Raw genomic sequence first — 21,550 nt, forward strand, 5'->3', positions numbered from 1 at the left:
GCCAAACTTAGCGAAGAGGAGGAGAAGAAAAAGCAAGAAAAGGAGACGGAAATAAACAAATTATCCTGCCTCACTTGATGCTAAGACAGAGCTGTGGAGCCAAGTCTATGGTGAGGATATCTCCACAGAGATAAGCACCACAGCCACAGCCAGCACAGAGACCCATAGTCTCACAAATAAAGAAATGGGACCAAGAATTTGAGATGCAAGAGCGGGAACCTCAGCGTCCGCAGGAGGTAAGAAGTTAGCATCCATGTGTGCAGAACAGAAGAAGGAGGGAAGTCTTCACTATCCCTCAAAGTGAAGACTGGGAGAGTGAAGCCAGACACCACCACCACCACCACCACCACCCCGTCTGCGCTCCCAACCACAACTGTGAATTGGGAGCAAGAATGGAGCCGCCGTTGTATCTATGGTGCCCGGCCTGGGAGATGTCACCATGAACCGGGTGCACCCGATGTTAAAAAACCCCAGCCTTTTTTCAGGGCTACCCCAATAATATGGAAAAGAGACTATTCAACTTGCCAGTTTGAGTGAATGTGGGGTAGTGTGATTATATTCACTTACTCCTTTCCTAATGTGTGTGTGTTTGTATGAATGGACGTACGTTTGTGTGGATCGTATATTTTAGTTTTCTTTTTCCTCTTCTCGTGTGTAGATATTGTGGTTTTTGAGTTAGTGTAAGTTTGTATTGATAGTGTGATTGTGTTTTTCTTTCCTCTTCCAGTGTGTGGATAGTAGATATTGGTGTTTGTGGTTAGTATATAATAATTTGTTCTTCTTCACGTGTGTGGATATTATATTTGGGGTTTGTCTGAGTTGGAGTACGTATGTGTGGATAGTATATAATATGTGAATTGAGTGTAAGCTACGTTTTCCTTCACGTCCGTGCTTGACAAATATAAATTTGTGGCATTCTGTAAAGAATAAACCAAGAAGATTGCTTTAAACCAAATAGACGCCATGAAAATATTGCAAGAGGAAACTGATGACCTGGGAGTATTAGAGGATTTTATGATGAAGTTGGAGTATGGTGTTTGTGCCATCCACAGGGCAAAAATGGAAACCAACATTGTAAAGAAAACGAAAGAAAATTGAGAGAACTGATGAAACAAGTAAATTAGGACAAGGAGGACGAAAATGACAGAATAGGGATGAGAGCATGGAATGAGAAAATAGAAACGAAGAAGAAAACGAAAAAAGGAAAAAGATGAGGAGGAGGCGAAACAGAAGAATGAGAAATAGGAGAAGAAAAAGAAGAATGTAGGACAGAATAAAAGAAGTTGGTGGAGGAAAAGAAGAGATTAGAACAAGAAAACGAAAGGCCCTTTTCAGGGCCACTCATATGCCTCAAAAAGATTTGCTTACTTGCCTAAAAATGTTTTAGTCGGTTGTATAGTTGTTTATGCGATAGATTAATGTTCGCCAATCTATGTCTGTATGTTGTATGTGTTATATATGTCTTTGTCCCGCCAAGCGTTCTGTGTTTCTTCCGCTCTTTGGTCCCGATTGAGGTCAGCCCCTTGCAACATTGTTACCAATCTTCAGTACTGTGACGTTACCTCACAGGTTTCATTCCTATTTTCTCACTCCATTCGTCTCAGTCAAGGTGTCCACGCGCTGTGAACTACTTTATTTTTTTTTTTTAAAAAGTAAACCCTTGTTGTCTTCTGCTGTGCCTGACGTAGTTGTTCTAAAATCAAACAACAACAACAAATTTATAACAAAAAACACAGGAACTTAAAATAAATCCATATTTGAGAATACACCATAGTAAAACATTTCTTCGAGAGGGAGAAAGACACACAAGCATACGATGTCGAACTTTTTGGTATTTTGCTAGTTCGTTCCACACAGCATGGCTAGTTTTATTCTATATGCAGGCCTAGCTCAATACATTTTCAGATCAGTGTCATTAAATGTAGCGAAAGCTACGTAACTAGTTTTAAATACTTCGTGTGAAACAAATTATATACTGTGAGCTACATTTAATGATGCTGACCTGAAAAATGTCTGATACAGATAGGATAAAATTCTTAGTGCTGTGTGAAATGAACTATGACAGAAAACACTGATTCATGCACATAGACTATAGACCTAGATACTTCATAGCCTCCCAATCCTCTTAACAACTACATAAAACTTAGTAACAACCTGAAAATGTGTGATGTCAGACATGCTTTATTCTAATTTTGTTAAGCATCTCCTTTGTGCCCCGGTTGAATCAAAAATATACCTATACTGTTTAATGACAAATAATGCACTTACCAGCCAGAAGGAATCATTTATCCGTCAACCCATTAATCCATAAGCAAATTTCACGGTTGCACTTGCCATATTTCCAAGACAGAAAAATAAATGTTCAAAGAATCCGTGAACTTGAAAGTTTCGTAAATGGTTATTCGCTAGGGTCCGTATTTGGAGGGTGTTTTATACACGGAGGAAGTTTTACAATCAATATTAAGGACAACACAATTATGTCACAAACAGTTTCACCTCCTGCAAAGAAAAGAAGAGTTATATACGATAGCGACACAGATCACTTATTACCAGTGAAATAACTAACGGATTGACACTCATGCTACATGTAACTTTTCGTTTTAATAATAGCCTATACTACTAAAACAGAGGTGTGGGCCCAGTATCGTTTCATTACTTACAATATAATTTTCTAAATTGGAACTGAAGAAAATGAAACATTTTCTTGTAATAAATATTAGCTATTTATTGTTAATTACATATAACATTATATATTAAATGTGATAATACCTCAATGCTATACAACGTTTTATGTTTTTATTTTTTGGCTCACGCATAAAAACTGTGTACTTAGGATGACACCGTCACTCCACAGTCCTCATAAACATCTTTGTATTAATGAACCGCATGTTAACATTTGCGCGTGAACTATACTGCAAAAGTGAGACTTTCTATTCTACTTTAAAGGAAATTATTGGGTGAGAAAAAGAATCTACGTTGGGTTTTGGACCGAGACAAGGAAATCCCTTGACTGGGATTTCCTTGTCTCGGTCCAAACCCCTACATAGATTATATATGTACCTATAATACAACCCCACGTTTCCTTGTCTGTATACAGCCCCATGTTAAATTCCCGTTGTCCATATATCGTCCCGGGGAGGGGGGTGTCTGAAAAATATTGTCCATATATCGCACAGGGGGTTCATGTAATGCATTTTTCCATTGTCCGTATATCATCGCCTATTACTACTCACGTTATGAGTGAAAATACAAAATGTTTCCACTTCACGAGTGAAATATTTCTCTAAACTCAATAAGCGTATGTACCCTCATTATATTTTGAGTACAGTCAACTCCGCTTATATGCATAGCATCGGGAAGGACCCAAGCTATGTATGTAAACGGAGTATGCATTTAAGCGGAATTCATGCATATTTACAATGTAAAACGGGACCATACTTTCGCTATGCACTTAGTTGAACTATGCAATTAAGCGATATGGATTTAAGGGGAGCCGACGTATGCACTGAATAAGAATGCTCAAGACCCAGAAGAGTGTGTTCTTGGAAACCTTTAAAATGTTACGTATATTTTATTTAATTTAGTTGTTTGTTTGTTAGTTTAAATTTTACAAAAATTCCATTACATGCTATTGCAATGTAACTGTATTTACTAGATTTGATATTGTCCAGAATAAGAGTGCAGTTCTGACTGATTTTTTTATATATTATTTTCAGAGTAAACAAATAATAGTAGAAACTTGGTATCTAATGCTGACCTAGTTCCTGACCATGATTAAGAACCAGTGATGGTTTCTAGTAAACAATTTTAATTTTTTATATTCTTTCTCAGAGTAAGATTCATGAGTTGATTCAAGGCCATATCTGGAGTACGTGACAAATAACATGTATCAGTTAGGTTTTTCAAGAGGACTGACCACATCCGGGCATCTGTTTCGCATTGTAGCTAGATTTATTATTGATGTTTTGAGAAAGAATAGTCATTCCTGCCATAACACTTGAGAAGGCAAAGCGTTTTATGTTGTGAACAGTTTTGGGGCTAATCATTTTATTTTTCCTCAAATTATTTTGCTTCCAAGAGATTTTTTAAAACTGGAAATACTTGTGCTCTAAATTGATTCTTAGACAAAGACAGTTATCGAAGTTTATACAGTATTCAAACTGGAATATTATTTTCAGTGATTCAGCAAAGAACTGTTAATACATCAATACGACGCTGACTACAGCATACGTCATCGTCTTCCATTTTGGATTTCATCGGGATGCGAACTCCGCTTCATTAGGACTTTTTATTTCTACGACTTCAATTTTTAATTTCTTGGATTAGTTTTGGACTTGATTCGTAAAACCGTAATTTCTTTTTTCTTATTTTTAAATTGTTTTTCTAGGGAATTATATTATTTGTTAATTTGTACAAAGCTTGTTGTCCTCACTCTTTTCTTGTTACTGTTTGAAAGAGCCTAAACACACAAAGAGAAAATCAAGACATTAGACTCACTAGAAACATTATTATGATCTTTACAGCTTCTCAATGATAATGTATTCTTTTGAAGATCCCAAAATGAGGTTACACAACTTTTGTCGGACTTATTTGAAAAACTGAGTAAATGAATGTCACGTGAGCATTGCTTAGAATGATACCAACTGTGATGAAAATAAGAACTGCCAGATTCAACATTGTTCTATCTTCTGACCATGTGTCTTATTAAAATTGAGAGAGTGAGTGATTGAAAAGTATGTTCCAATTGTCTTTCTCGAGCGTTTTTATTAGTCTTAACTTTGTTCCTCTGTAACATACCATTTTCCCCCAGTAAACTGAAAGCTCTCTACTTTGAAAACCGAAACAAATTTCGAGCTTAAATGTAAAATGTTCACCTAAACACACACAAAACAAATATACAAAACCCACAAACCGAAGCTCACTTCTAACAGCAGGTTTAGCTATTTTATTCTCGACAAACACCCCATACAAATCTATTTACTATGACCAAATTAAGAAGTAGTCTAATTGGTGATAAATCTTCCCAAGGAAACGCAAGGTAGTATCAAGATCTGACACGCGAACAGACACAGACTAGGCCTGCCAATAGTCAAGTATGAAGTCTTTCAAAGATAAAATAAGCCAGCTTTTAGGGTAAAGTTATAAGCAAACTCTCGTCAATAACCGGCTTAATTAAAAATGGTTTGTCTCCTTATGATCTGTTATTGAATGATGCTATTGATGTGCATAACTGATCCACAAGATGAGTGTTATTTTTGTGTTTATTCATTTCATTTTAAAATTTATTTTCCAGGTTTTATTAACCAGTTATGGGGTATAATGAACATAACAGGAGTGTTGACTTTCGTCTTGAAAGGAATGATCTTGAGTTTTTCCACAAGTCTTGTTGCAACTCTGTAAATCTCTGACTAGACGTGAGATCTGTTGTGGCTCTTCCATCATCACATATTGAACCTGAACAAATGTATTCTTTTATATAGAGGGTGGCTCAGTATTTTGGGAGAGAAAGAGTTCAACCCTGGTCTAACCTTGAATAATTCACTGTCATGAAACTATCTTACCTTTATAAGTATAGAAGCCAAACTAAGACGACATTCTCTGTCGCTTCACACACTGAAAGAAGTGATGGCAAAAGGTCAGCCAAGCGATTATGAGAAAGACATGAAGGATCCTTGTCTAACATTATCTGCCACTTCCTTTGCAAGTCAAGATCGGCCGAGAAAATTAAAAGTCGTTCGGTAGCTACTGAAGATTACTTGCACATTCGAAGCTACCAACAAAGTGACTTCTAGAAAATTTAGAATGACTGCCTACATTTGTACGGTCAAATTTAGAGTTCTAGTATCAACCCAGGCAGAGAGGCGCCTGTCGTCATTACCTACTTACTATAACATGTATTACAGAAGTTGAAAATGACCGCCCCAATCCAAAGATCAAGATTTTTTCAGACTGTTCATCACTCACCACAGTCTGTTGGATCGAGTTTAGTACACCTGTTGAGTAAACTTCTTCCAAAATCTTTTACAAAATTCGACACGAACAAAAATCGACACACGAGTTTGGCATAAACAACATAAATGCTATTCTTCAACTGATATGTTTCATCTCTGTGACTCAACGGTGACGCAAACTTTTATCATTTGATCAGCTTATGTCTATTCAAAACAAATACCTTCAAAATTAAGAACGATCAAGATCAGATGTGTTTAGCCCGTGCCTTCGAGGTGGCTCGAACGTAGGCAGAGAACAACGCAAGAATGGAAGCGATTACTGGAGAGAATTAGAAGATTGATTAGTTGGATTATAGTGGTGTGCGCACGTACCACTGTTAATGGTCGCACAGCGACCTGATAATTGATCCTGGAGGATTAGAAGATCATATTTACCTCAACAACTTGAAAAAAAGCAGCTCTCCTTGTAGAACAACTATGAATTTCGCAAGAGACCAGCGAGTGGATTTCCTAAAATTAAAAGACTTCAGCATGTGCTCGTCCCTCTTTATACGTTAATTGTTTACTTTCGTGTCATTCATGAAGGTCTCGAGGAAACCAATTTCGTTGGATAAAATTCACACATATCATCACCAAAATCTTTTCGATGCTATTAATAGCATCAAAGGATTTCATGGATACAGTTACTATTACGACGAACTTCACCAATAATTTAGAAATCGGAAGCAACGTATTCCGTGTTGAGAGAAATGCCGTGGCTGTTTAGCTTCTAGATCTTGTATACCTGAAGGACAATAAAGGAGTATTTGTGGCCAAGTAGTCGAGTTGGCTCATTAATGTTATGTTCAGAATAGGAGAACAAACCCTATGAATTTTTCACTGATCAGAGGAAGACAAAGAAATGGGACCATCATGTAGACTTTGTCTTTATTTTACATTGAATATTCTCAAGACAACGGAATTCAAATATTCATGAACCTTCATTTGATCACATTCGGAATTGCAACGTGATTCAAGAGGTACGCCAAAAAATATTTCGTGGTTCCCATACACTTTCTGACTTTGCTGAGTGAGTTTTGAACGCCATGGACGACAATTGGTGAGAAAAGGAAGTATATCGTTCCAGGAACAGTCACCAATACGCTACACAATTTCCCGGGATGCGACGTATATATATTTCAGAACAATGAACCCATTAACCATTAATGGAGCCGAAATCATATGCAAGAAAGCAAAAAAAAAAAAAAAAGAACGTACGATCTTGAGATTGTATGAGTGTTTTGGTTGTGATTGTGAGTAAAATGTCCAAAAGGTTAGGAATGACGGAAATAGCTGAAGTAAACTTTCCACATCTTTTCAGTACCTAAGAAAATCGACAAGTCATGTGCCTGCTTTTGCCTCAAGTTCATTAATACGTCCCCAACGGTATGCGAACAGAACAGCGAGAAATCGTAAATGTTTCGTACCAAAGACCACTCTTCAGACACTTTGATTCTGAAAAAGAGACGTTTATATAGTGTCGGTCCGATGTTGACATTTTGCGACGATGTTGTGGACAATTTTGAGTTATTTCTCGACCACAGGAATAATGTTCCCATGAAGAAAGTTTCTACCATTACCAATGGTGTGAACTGGTTTTTCAAAAGAAGTTCATCCCCGAACACAACTATCCATAATAGTCTGAATTCTATCAACCTGTTAGCCGTCTATATTCAGAGGAAGCTTTGCGTTGGTTCATTACTTGTTTAAGCTCAAGACAAGGAGATTAAAACGGTGGAGAAAAGAAGCCGGGATTTAATCACTCCACAGCTCGAATTTTATAGAATTTCACACGTTATCCTCGTCGAGACCTGAAACAATCTTTTGACAGGCTTCACTCTGGTACAATAGAAGTTCATAAAGACAAAACAGTTTGGAAAGTCAAGGACACCAAGTCGGATCTACGTGACAGATTCTAGGCATCGTCGAAGACTGGTGGATATAGAACCTTTGAATCCATGCGAAAGTTTGTTTGGAGGACGGACCGATGTTAGACGCTTACTGCATGAATACGACGACGCTTAAGTAAAACAAATTTTATATATATATATATATATATATATATATATATATATATATATATATATATATCGACGTGTGTTCACTTTATCCTTTTAAGTGTCAATCTGCTTCATTTCCTACCTGCCATCATAAAATGTTGGTAACATCGACGAGGAAACATTCGCCAGTACGAAGATTTGATCAAATATGAAATTCTTCCACTGAAGAACTTGTACCATCTCGCGTTGCCAACTCATTTTCATGGGGGAAACTAATGATTCTTTTATGTTATACGTGTGCTGAAACGTGTAATCAATATCAACAGTATCGCCATGATGACCAGAACGTACCTGGACAGGAACGTGAGAAAATGTCGAACTGTCAGTACTTACCAAGGCAATTGCTCCGATGTGAAAACAAATAATTTAAAATGTATCCAAAGATATCAAAGATACTTTCTGTAAATTGTCGTTTGAACGTCTTGAACGGAACTGTTTCTTTGACCAAAATATTGAGTCTGTGATTAGGACGACATAGTCATGTTCTTCGCCAAAAGTGTGTCAAGCTTTATTCCTTTATACCCATCCACCCCTCCGGTCAAAAACTATTTTGCTTGCTATTGAGGTGTCTGGATTAATAATAACGCACGATGTAAAAACCACCTAACAGATATATATCGTTTAATGACGTGATAAATCAAAAGAGAGATCAATTACGTGATTTGAAATAACAGAAGTGGGTTATATTGTACGGAATGCATGGTAAATAATTTAAAACAACTACATGTACTTGTATCCTCACACTTACATTATTCGCTTCAATCCATATATTGTTGTAAAGAAATGCAAGTCATGTTGCATCATGATGTGTTATTTTACATAAATCGTCTCTGCCATGCTCCAAAATAAATAAGATAAAACTTTATATGCCAAAATAAACTGACAAAATCCTGATGGTATATTCACACGATTTGCCTATAACTAATTTACATTCTAAGTTTTGTAAGTAACAGAGACAGTAATTATTCATCACTAGCTATTCAAACTGGTATCTCTTATCTTAATTGTGTTCTAAAATATATTAGAATTGTCCCTGGTTTTACATGCAAAGTCATAAAAAAATTATTTCCCATTGAGATCCTCTAAACGATAATGTAGTTGCAGGTTCTGAATACACATTTATAGGGTAAAATAACACTTAATGACATTTTTAAATGGATGACAATATTTTGTACACATTTATAGACATAGGGCAAAAATATTGCTTCCTTAAGGAGATTTTAAGTGGATGACAATATCTTGTACACAATACTTCATTCGAAAAGGTCAGTGTAATCATTTTTTGCATTTGCAATTTTTGTCAGACGATAAATCCCTTGTAGTAATTTCTATGGTGTCACAAAATGTCTTGTACGTCCTCCACTCAGCACAAGTTGTTAGCCCTGCCAAGTAGTTGGGTTTAATTGAAAGCTTTTTAAACAACTCAACATTATACATCGCATTTTTGTGTTTATATCCTTCATGATTTCCACCCCGTTTTGTGGTTTGATGTAAAGCTAAAACAGTACCAGTCACATCAACAACTGTAGAGTTGAAAGAACACCTTGCATGACTCACTAACCAATTGTCATAGGCAACTCGACCGACAACGACATCAGGAATGTTCTCCCATGGGAATGCTGTATTGGTTATGAAAAAGTCTTCTGCATCTATGGTAAACAACTCTCCTTTTGTTTTTGCAAGAGATTTTAAATCTATCTGGCTAGTTACGTCATGAAACACTTCATCTTCAACATTTGTCCTTTGTCCTATCAATAAAATACTGCTAGTGGTGTTTAAGTGTTTTACAATATACTCTACAGTATCAATTAATTCCTCTGTGAATAGAATATCTCCATTTACGTATCCGTACCAGAGAGAACTGTTGAAGGCCTGCATGGCGTCGAGGAACATTGTCTTTAGAACAGGTGCTCCACCGCCTGCTACATTCGTGATGGGCAAGACGTTCCAGCCCATGTCAAATGCCTCTTTCTCTGCTGAGCTTTCGTTTGTGAAGAGAATCAATCGCACTTTCTTTCCATAGCTTGCCCAGTTCATTAATGTATTCTGATGAACTCTATCTTTTTCACTATCTGAATGGTTGTGTGTTGCGTATGTTGTGAATAAAGTGATAATTGGATCCGTTGAGTATATTCTTGGTTCCTGTTTTCGAGTATAACAATCGTAAATAAGTTTCTTTAATGTACCTTCTATCGTGTCCAAAATATTCGTATCAAGACCGGCCTTCCTACAAGGTTCTGGAAAACAATTCTCAAAACTCAGTAGTCCATTCTTCGTTATGTACAAACTGACACCTTCCAACACTGACTCCAACGTACAGGCAATGCTACGGTCTTTCTTGGTGAATAATACCCCAAGAAACAGAATGTTGATAACAGTAAGGACGACAAGGATCAACACAAAATGCACCATAAAGCTCGAACCGTAAGAGTTGCCCATCCCATCTCCGTTTTCAACTTCATCAATCTTCTTCCGTGTGAGTTTCTGTTTGTTCTGTCGGCGGTACTCTGAAAACCAGAAGAAAAGAATGATACAATCTAAAGAAATCAATGCTTCCTGTTTTCTATTATGGATGAATGTTGCAAAACTACTTCATCTAAATGATCAGAAAACTCTGAATTCCTAGAGCCATAGACGAGAAGACTACATAGTATATAATGGTTCCCGATGTGCTAGATCATGAGAACACGAGTCCCTATATGGGACTGATGTTCTAAAGTCTGAAAAGATTTTCTTGCAATTGAAGACAATAATTCTTCGTTTAATCTGCCTAAATCTGTCTCTGATATTCTTCAGCGATAATAAGACGTTCAAACTAGCGGCTGTGCTGGAAATAACGAATGTTAGATTGGCACAATTTTGGGCTACTGTGGCAGCCATACTAAATACCAGATCAGCACCACTTTCATCTATGACCAAGAAGACATCATACTACGTTTTCTAGCACAAAAAACAACAAAAACATGTCAATATGTCTTCCCATTTAGGAGGAGTAACCATAACTTGATTCCAAGATGGCCGCTGTTGCAGCCATATTGGAATCAAGCCGGAGCCATTTTCGTAAGTACGAACAGACCGCAAAAAAGTAATTTAGTGAAAACTCTATGTTGATAGGACCGTCTGGTTATGAGAAGTAGCGATAACGTTTGCGAAAAGGCTATCGTGTCGACCATATTGGAAGTGTGAGAGGCACCATTTTATTTAGGAACAAACAAACTATGGGATGAACGTGTGTGTGATCTTCAGGCATCCTCCAAGTAGTTTAGAAGGAATAGCGATAAAAGTGTGATAACGGAGTGACGGAAGGCAGATGACAGACGACAGACAACAGACAACTCCCATAAGCACTTCTGGTCTATGACCAGCAGAGCTAAAAATTACTTCACGGACCAAGTTGATACCGGTTGTAAAAGGAGTAAAATCATATACCGAGATTCCAGGCAGTAACTATCGCTTAACCATAACGATTCCGAACGTATCAATATGACCTTCATAATAGTCTGCTACTGATACTGGCGCCGATAGTAACGAATGTTACCCTTGCTAACGGCTCAGTCCTACATACCAGAGTTTCATCCAAGGTAACAGAATATTTACTCCGCTATAGCCTCCAATATTTAAAAGTGAGAGCCTCTCAATATGTCAGAATGAGGGCCCTGAAAAGAAACTCATGTCAGAAATGCAGGAATCTGAAGTACACCCACCCCCAACAAAAAAAAAAAATAAAAAAAAAATAAAACAAAAACAAAGCATAAAAATATTTAAAAATAACAATTCTTTAACAAAAGAACCAAGGATAAGTTTACAAAATTAAATATCAATAACTTAACAGTGCAATATATCTTAGTGACCGACTCTTGTCACAATACTGCAAAACAAAAACACCCACACAACAATAACTGGCTCGAACTGAGCAGATGGTCAGATGCGAACCTGCACCGTTTCAGTTGTGAGTTCATCATGCTAACCACAGCATCACCGCATCTCTATCATCATTAGTCGCGTTAACGAAATAAGGGAGTTGCGCATCTGGCCCAATTTACATATCAGAGCCCGCAGAGGGCTCAAGTTACGGAGGCAATCTAAAGGAGGCAATCCACAACTCTCCTTTATCGCCAGTGAATCCTGAGTAAAATTCCTTCAAGTAAATAAATTCTGCTCAATCACCTGCATTATTCTGACGCGTAAAACGAAGCTTATTTTCACATTAACTTTCCGCGTGACCCAATAATGTGGCAATATACGTACCGTACATAAAATACATAATGGACTAGGGTGATTCAGGTTAAATAGTTGCCCAAGCCGATCATTTGTCCAGATACGCACAGAAATCGACTCTGTTCGCCTTTACCGAGGGTCGTTCTCGTCCCCCAGTTTTTGCGTATGAGCCCCAACCTGGAACGAATGGCGACTTGAACTTAGACACAGTGTCACTGTGATGTCATTTAAAGGTGCTCTAAAAGTTCACCTATCACATGGTTAGATTTCCAGACCTTTATTATCTTCAGTATGCTTAAGCTCATAACTTCAGTGTTTGTTTTTGTAATCTTATCTATGTACATGTCCTTATTTGCTAACAAATACTGTAAAGTGCTTAGAGCTTTTAAAGATATTATTGTGGGTTTAACTCCATTTTTCAGCACACGATACATATCAGCCAGGTGGAGGAAAAACCCGGGAAAACCCCATGGGAAGATACAGGAAAGCTTTCTCATATACACAGTTGACCGAGGCTGAGCTTGAACCCATGCGGACAGAGGTGAGATGCAGTGATAAGTAAAGGCGAGCACTTCAGACCGGCGTCCCACTTTTAAAGATTATGTTGTCGATAACTGAAATTTTTTGCCCATCAACATTCAGTCATCGTGATCTTACCATTGGACTTTTGACCCCTAAATAAATAAGCCTCTTTCTTACTCTAAGTGTAAGCTATCCACAAAGTCTGGGCCACGCATGTGATGTAAAACTAATGTGATTGCGTGGAAACCGTTGTCCTTATTTTATTTAGAAACCCTGAACTTTGACAATAAAGTAAATTGCCTTGTTCCTTCTCTCAAGTCCAAACCATCCACAACATCAAGGTTGACGTATGTCATACAGATTCATGTTTTTATTGTTCGGAAATCACATGTCTTCTTTCATTTAAAGTGTACTTGATCTTTGCTTTCCAAAATCGAAAGGTTTCTTCCTGACACCAGGTGCAAGCCATCCAAAAAGTTTGTTAATCACATTCGACAGAGAATACATGTTATTGTGCAGAAACAATTTTTCATCTTTCAATCACAATGACCTTGACCTTTGAAGTCCAAAAATCGAAAGGGTTTCTCCTTACTCCAAGTGCAAGCCATCCACAATGTTTGGTAACTGTAGATCATGGACAACTTAAGTTATTTTGCGGAAAACGAATTGGTAACGTACAGACGGACGAATATGTTGGAGGTATAAAAAGATTCGCCAAGCATATTTTCTTAGCATGGGAATCAGTATTTAAAAGTGAAAGAGAAATGCAACTACTTGAGGTTTAATGATGTTCCTCTTTCTTTCAGGTCTTCTTATAACAATTTAAAAAGGTCACATCATTGACATACTGAGACGAATAGTAAGGAATAAGCATCAGTAAATCTTGTTAGCTGCTGAAAATATGGTTGACTATCGGTTGGTCAGTTGGTACATCGGTTGGTCAGTTGATTGGTTTTTAACGCTGCTTTCAACACATTACAGGCAATATATTATGTCAAGGCAGCCAAACCGGGCAGACGTGGGTGAGTGTAAAACCCGTGACCCTTGGCAGACCATCATTAATTGAATTTTGCCAATGGTCTTTATTGAGACCGTTGACCTTTTGAACAGCATACAAGTTGTGGTGTGTAAATTTATAACTGAGCTTTTATAAGTAGGGACTTAAGTTCAACTCGCGTCACTAAAATGCAAGCGATGCTAAGAATGTCTTTTGAAATTATAACATTACAATCCAGGAATTGCAATATCTTTAGAGAAATGTCTTGGATGTCATTCCTGGTTTTAAGGTTGCTATTTTGCATTTTTGGAATGAGTATCATGTGTCATATCCTACACACTGTTCCTGCTTCTGAACTGTCCAATTTTAAGAGTATAATGCAGATAATTGTATGGCTTTTTGCGTAGTAACCAACATTATTTGCTCAATCAAAAACACGAGGATGAGAAGAACATCTGGATTGCTCTCTTACTAGTTCAAACAGATCGCGAAAATTGCTTTAATATTTACCAAACCATGCTGTTACTATATTTTGAAATTTATTTATACATTTATTTTATTTTTTTAAATTTTCTGTTTATTATATAGCAAAACAATTATTCAAATTTCTAATTTCCTGTTGAATAACGGTGCTGAGTAATTCAGAAAGGTACGTGAACTTAAATCGGCAAGTACTAACTCTGCAGTGGTTTCGGGTTTCCCAGATACATAAATTATAGCATGTAGACACGAGATATCATATGAATTATTCATATACTGATAAATGCGTAGACAAGAAAACTGGAGCGAACTGTCGAAAAACATACAAATTAGCTTTCAATTTTATAACCACTGTAAAGCTTTACATGTACAAAAATTGTATGTTGTATGTACTGCACCGCCCCATCGTTTGATCACCGCCCAACCCCACTAAAAAAGAAAACGAAATCTGGTCCGTCGATTATAAACCGTGGAAGTATTCTGTGACAGCTAACCTGTATACGTTTTAGGTTTTAGCGGTGTCCTACTATAGAGGACGGCTGTACTCTCTCTCTCTCTCTCTCTCTCTCTCTCATGTCTTGATGGTATAAGCCAGTATTACAAGTGTAATCAAAGTCGGATCATAAATATGGCTTCCAGAATGGTAGCTTGCTCAGCCAATCAGATCTAAAATCATCTCACTGTTATGCGAGTATCTCGCTCATTATCAAACTTGTCGGAAAATCTTAACAATGAAACCTCATCAAAAACATGGCATTTACAGCGCTAACCGATTCAGTTAATCACAAGATCACATCATTAATATGTATGTATTACGTGTATCTCGCTCATATTTGACCTCGTCCTTGAACCTTTACCTGTAGTTTTGTTCATAATCGAACCTGGAACATGGCCCCAGAGTGGTATGAAGCAAGCTTACTGTGAACGTAACATTATACACTATCCCCATGGTTAAAAATCCTGTGTAGATAACTCATATTATTCTTCCTTATCGCAAGTGAAATCCATCTATAGAAGTATGTCCTGGTTTGTCATGCGGAATTAATGCGATAGTGCAGAAACCATTTTTCTCCTTTTACTCTGTGACCTTGACCTCTGATCTCAAAATCAATGGGCACCTCCCTTATTACTCCAAGTGGAAGTACATCTACGAGTTTAGTTCACGTATATTTGTTAGAACCAGGGCCGGCGCTACCATATAGGCAAACTAGGCAGCCGCCTAGGGCGCTGATTTCGGGGGGCGCATTTTTAATTTTTTATTGTTTATAAATTTGGAAATTGTTATTTCCGGGGGGGGGGGGCAGAATCTAACACTGCCTAGGGCGCCAGATAGTCTGGCCGGGTCTGGCGCCGGCCCTGGTTTGAACTAATGTTTTTTGTGTGTGTGGAAACTATTGTAGTTCTATCAGTCACAGTGACCTTGAGCTTCTACTTTTTAACCCCATTTTCGATAATGTGTTTTTCTTACCCAAATTGGAAGCTTTTCGCAAAGTTTAGTAGACAGCGGATGGTGAAGAACTGAAGTTAACTGTGCAGAACCTCTTGTTCTTCTTTCAGTCAAAGTGGCATTGACCTCTGACTGTTCGGTCTCAAAGTCGATATAATTCTTTATCCCAAACTTATTTTTTGTGCGGAAACCATGTTATTCCCTCAATCACAGTGACACTGACCTTTGATCTTTTATCCTCAAAACTGATATGGTTATTTCGTACATGAAGTGTAAGCCATCAACAAAGTTTGGTAACTGTAGATTGTGCTCAAAATATCTTTATTGTGCTGATATCAGATTGGTAATAGACAGACGGACCGACAAGCTACATGTTAACATAACACGCTTCGTCTTATGGCGCGCGTATAAAAATTGTGAGAACAGAGTGATTTGTGGATATGCTGCTCATCTTGAGACAATGCTGTAATATTTACCGTATTTCATGGTAATCCATCCCCAACTGCGCTAACAAGATTCTGCCATATACTGCACTAAGCTACATGACAAAAAAGGATTATCACTTAACAAATTTGTTGCAGCATCTTCCTTTGTCGATATACGCATTTTTACGTGATCTTAGTATTACCAAGTTCAACGGCAATCGTTATAAAACGGTAAGATTAGTTGCGCTAACAACATCATGTGCTGAACGGACCACGGACAATTGAGTTGCAACATGCAATTTGTGCAAATTCCATCATATTAAGAGAATAACACAAGCAGCATGACAATTATTGCAATGCTAACCAATGCACATGCTAATAATAAATACGATGACCCCAAAATAAACGCATCAGTTTGAAAAATGTATTTCTGCTACCAATATAAATTTCTTGCCAGTATCTTCTATATATGCATGATCCGCTTTCATGAAGGAAGGCAAGTCCGAATGACCTGCAAATTTTTTTTTCCAATAACTATTGTAATCATTCTCCCCCTACATCTTAAGTTGGCCCTTTTTATAAGTATTCCCGTATTAGTAATAGATGATTCAGTAATCAACAGACTAGCCGGGTAACATGATAGGTCACGTGGTACCAGTGTGTATAAAATCCGAAGGCGCGCTAATTTCTCCCCTAATAAAGCAGCAGCAGATGTTGTCATCCTAAAGGGAAGAAACTACAATTCCATTAGGAGCCTATGGGATAAACAAACTGCCTTTTTTATCATATATATATATATATATATATATATATATATATATATATATATATATATATATATGGGGACAGGTGCGTGTTAAATCGCTATACTGCAATGATTTTAATGCCTGTGTCGTGAGAGGAAGTGATTCTTAATAAAGCCTTCGTTTATTTAGCAGTCAAACAGACTGGAAGAAAAAGGTTAACTTCGATCTTTGTACTGAAAATGTCAGAGTTGAGATTGTCCAGAATCAGTTATTTGGAAATCTAGAAGTCAGGCTGACCGCAATTTTGGCTCTTATTATAAAAGGCGGTAGACATATTTAATCCTTATTTGTTACGCTAAATAAGGGGCGTATTTCCCACACGAAATTTCTAGGTTTTTATATGACCCATAGCAAAATTTAGTCAGTCTACGTTTTCCTGCAAGAGGAAAATAATGTGAGCCTGAGACTGAATTTGGAAGAAATTCTCTGGTAAAACATTCGCCTGAGAGACCGGATGTCTGGAAAGTCGACGGACACAATTCTGGCGGTAGAAGCGAGCAAAGCTTGAAACCACAAGGTATATGCGTCAATCTCATGTAATTCGTCGACACCAGTATAATGAATTGCTTGAATTTATTTGCTTATATTCGCATGAATTTATTTGTTTAAATATGAAGATAAATTTTCTTGATATGAGTAAAACTACGTTTGAGTTCATCTATCTGAATTCGTACAATGATCTTCTTTAAATAAATTTGACGAATTGTTTGAATTTGTCGTCTTGATTGTTATAGGAATCAGGTATTCTAAGAATTTCTTGTATTATTTTTGTCGATATGAGTTACGAGAATCTTTGTGAATTCTCCGATCTTAGATGATTTCACGTATGAAAAAGACTTGAGCGCGTATTGACTGAAATTAACGCTGTAAGCCATGAAGTGAGATTTCATGTATGCTAGAGACCTGAATGTGTGCATTCGCTGAAAATAACATAGTTAAGACATGTAATGAATTTCATTCATTCATTTGTGTAACTGAGACGAGAACGGAACTGTTATGTCTCGTGTGATGTTAATGTGAGTCAGTGGTGAAATATCCGATAGGAAGTACATTAACCTTACGAAACTATGTGTGTTTATGGTCTGCCATGTTTGGTTTGACCAGATAACCTTTGGTATCTGTTTGAATTCCGATATAACGAGTGGGGAGTAATAATGTATTCCCAGTATAATATCTGAAGATTTAGGTTGCTTCTCTATTTATTCTGAAAGAGGAAATATCTCAACTTACGTATCCACGTACCTATTTATCCAAGTATATACGTACTTACGTATCCACCTACCCACATAAAGTTTGAGGGCCGCAGGAGGCGAGACAATAGAGGGTTTGGAGAAGAAAGATGCGAAGGGACCAATAATAACAACCACAGTGAAGTTGGAGTGAACCAGAAATAGGCAGGTTATGAAGGTGTACGAGGCAATGACTTCGACTGTCCACTCGATTCTATGATGAACCAATTATATCATTCAAAACAGATCGGCTATTTATATAAGCATATTTATGTCTGAAATTCGGTGAATGATTTATTTCAAAAGAGAAACGTACCTTCCTAGTGTAACGTATTATGACAGTTGTTTATGCAATTGATTAAATTGTTTTATTTCATGTACGGGGGGGGGGGGGCTCTTGTCATTCTATCTTATATATCTGCTCAGATCTCTATTTATTCCATCTATAAGTTTCATACTTTATATTAATATTTACTCGATCCGGGCAACAACACAAAGGGCGATCACACTCTTGATAACGAAAGCCAAATAAACCGAAAATATTGTAAGAAGGTACAGCCCCACTGGAGGAGAGGTAATAAAACAAAATAGAATACATTTCGGAACACAGGATTCACTTCTTAGTCTGAACCAACAAAACAAAAATTGGCAATCTTGTTTGGAAAAAAACAACTACCAAACAAGTGTGCAATATACACTGTAGAATTCATGGTGATGGCAGCGCTTAATTACGTCAATGCCAACCAAATAACGGAAGCAGTATTAAAGAGCGACTTCTTAGTGTCCTCCAATCCTTGGCATCCCACCAATCAACGAGTAAACCTAACATGATAAATCAGGTAAGAACTCTACTCCCACAAATACGGTAAACCAACAAAAATAGGGAATTCATATGGATCCAACCCACATACAAATTCCGGGAAACGCGAAAAAGCAGACGCTAAGGAAAGAACCAATCTCAATGAGCCCGTGGCTAAAAACAAACATCGTCCACAGTGTCACAGAAGAAAGTAGCAACTAACGGATGAAAATACACGCAAAATGGCAAGAATAGTGGGACAAGTTGACTACAACCAGACAACTACAGAAAAAAAAGCAATTAGTGAACAAAAATACTCCACCTTTTAACATCCATACGATGTATCTATGATCAACATGATAAGAACAGGCAGAATCCTATTGGCAGCATATCCAGGAAATAATTTAAAAAGTGGGTAACAAATGCAAACTGACCCCAATGTACGAGTGCGGAAACATTCGAACACGTGCTAAACACCTGCTCCTATTACTATCAAGAAAGGGCATTGATACCCAAGCTACAAGAAAAACACAGTCGGAAACGTCGCATCGGATTGCTTTATACATGTAGCAACGACTAAACCGAAAAAAAAAGATACCTGTACTCAGGATCAAAACAAACACAATCTAGGACTGGTTTATGACAACGACTATAAAAAAAATACCGTGGTTGGTTTCACAAATTGTATCTAATGTTGTAGTTTTGTGTTTAAGTAACAATACGTAACGATAAGAAGATTCTCGAGATGACTTCCGTGATGGCAATACTGGACACAATTTTCATTTACGACGAAATCATGATTAGTCTTTGGTGCAACTACAATATCGATATCACCAGCCAACGAGGAGAAACAGCAAATTATCATATTTCAAGATGGACATTGTGACAGTCATGCTGAAAGTCAGATCGGTACCATTTTCATTCATGACAAGTCTTTCAGTGACCCCAAGCTGAAATGATCATTCATTCAAGACAAGTTATAAGATTTTCAGGATGGCTCTTGTGTCACCCATTTTGGACATCAGATCGTCATGATTTTTACTTGGGTCAAACGAGACATCATAAAACGTATTCTGCTGAAAACCCCATGTCACTATGACGTTCAGCTTAGGAGGAGACGCAATACAAAGATTTTCAAGAAGACTGATGTGGCGGCCATTTTGGACAGCAGATCGGTCTCACTATCATTTAGGACAAACCTGGCATGATAAGAAGTCTTTTGGTACAACACTCATGTCAATATTCCAACCATTCAGGAGAAGTAGTACTAACAATATTTTCAAGATGTCCGAGTGAGGATCAACTCTCAGCTATCTACAGTCGAACAATTTCATCACAATGCCTCATTAATTCTACATGAAGCATAAAGGTTCCGATCAGACCAATTTCATTGCCAGCAATATTAGACGCCTTCAAACAATTTATGATACCATACTGAACACCTACAATAAGGATGTTCGTATTACCCAGGAAATAAATACATCAATTCTAACTATCATCATAATGTAGCATGGGTACTTTCCATAACACAGGACTGTGCTATTCGTGCAGCTGAAAAGTGGCTGAAGCATCTGGCTGAACCAAAGAAATGTTACTTTGAATGTTGTATACGAAAACATCCCTTGCTACACAAATCAGTGACCAGTGTTGCTTCTGATCAGCATCTGGTCAGCTTATGCGAAAGCCACTTGATTTTGTTTCTTGACAACCTTGTCAGGCTGCAGAAAAGAGCAGATCCTTATCATGGCTCACGCCACACAACATAGATATGCACACTAGTGATTACAGTGAAAAGGCTTCCACAAGACAACGAGGTAACAAAAGACTGGCATCTGGAAGAATGCGAAGGTGATCCAAAATGTGGTTGTAAAGATCGGATAGTACTGAACAAGAATGATATGGCGAGATGCATATTCAACCTATCTGAGAAAGAAACAGCCAACACATATTTTGGGATTTATGCACTATCATCACAGCTTCATCTACATTGCAAGATCTACTTAATGGTGCAGCAGAACGGTCTACCATTGACATCAAAGGCAATGAGATCTCCTCAATAAAGAACACATTCGAAGATCTAAGCATTACGGAAGATCCCACATAATCAGCCACCAAAGGTGTAGATCAGTCATGTAGTGATGAGCAGCCTACTGAATTAGATGACTTAAAAAAGGTACCTTGACCATTCACACGAACTCTCGGATATTTTCGCTCATAGTGTAGCTCAGCTGTCTAGAATCAAAGAGGTTTCTTCCCTGCCACAAAGAGTGTCTTTGTTCTCTACAAACACCACTGAAGATGATATTGATGAACTAGAAGCAGAAGAACTTTTGAATAAATGCGCTTTGATTCTTAAAAGCATTCCTATGACAAACACGAGCAATTCTTCTCTACCAAGTTGACCCTGAAAGGTCATGCCTCATACGTCAATTATGCAACCTGAAGACTGGACGGTTCATGTAAACGGTTCGCTATCTATTTCAACAATTTCTTGCCTAAACCTTTCTGAAGATCATGAAATATCTACTGAAGGCAGTAAAACATGTGACCAAGATCACAGTCTCTCTGAAGTAATAA

At 37.5% G+C, this 21,550-nt stretch overlaps 1 protein-coding gene across 3 annotated transcripts in view; it reads right to left on the reverse strand.

The window, feature by feature from the left end:
- Positions 1-8,654: 8,654 nt before the first annotated feature.
- LOC149805478 (uncharacterized) overlaps positions 8,655-21,550 on the reverse strand; it is a 38,236-nt gene continuing 25,340 nt past the window's right edge. For 2 of the 3 annotated variants that reach the window (XM_089950067.1, XM_089950069.1), the window contains exon 2: positions 8,655-10,557. In XM_089950067.1, the coding sequence (XP_089806193.1) occupies positions 9,326-10,557 (1,232 nt within the window). In that variant the 3' untranslated portion in view covers positions 8,655-9,325. Of the gene's footprint in view, positions 10,558-12,298; positions 12,472-21,550 lie in introns of those variants that run through there. The other variant, XM_089950068.1, reaches the window with a different exon arrangement.

Source organism: Sinohyriopsis cumingii, chromosome 2 (genome assembly GCF_028554795.1).
Source record: "Sinohyriopsis cumingii isolate HCF-2022 chromosome 2, ASM2855479v2, whole genome shotgun sequence".
Taxonomy (NCBI): Eukaryota; Metazoa; Mollusca; class Bivalvia; order Unionida; family Unionidae; genus Sinohyriopsis; species Sinohyriopsis cumingii.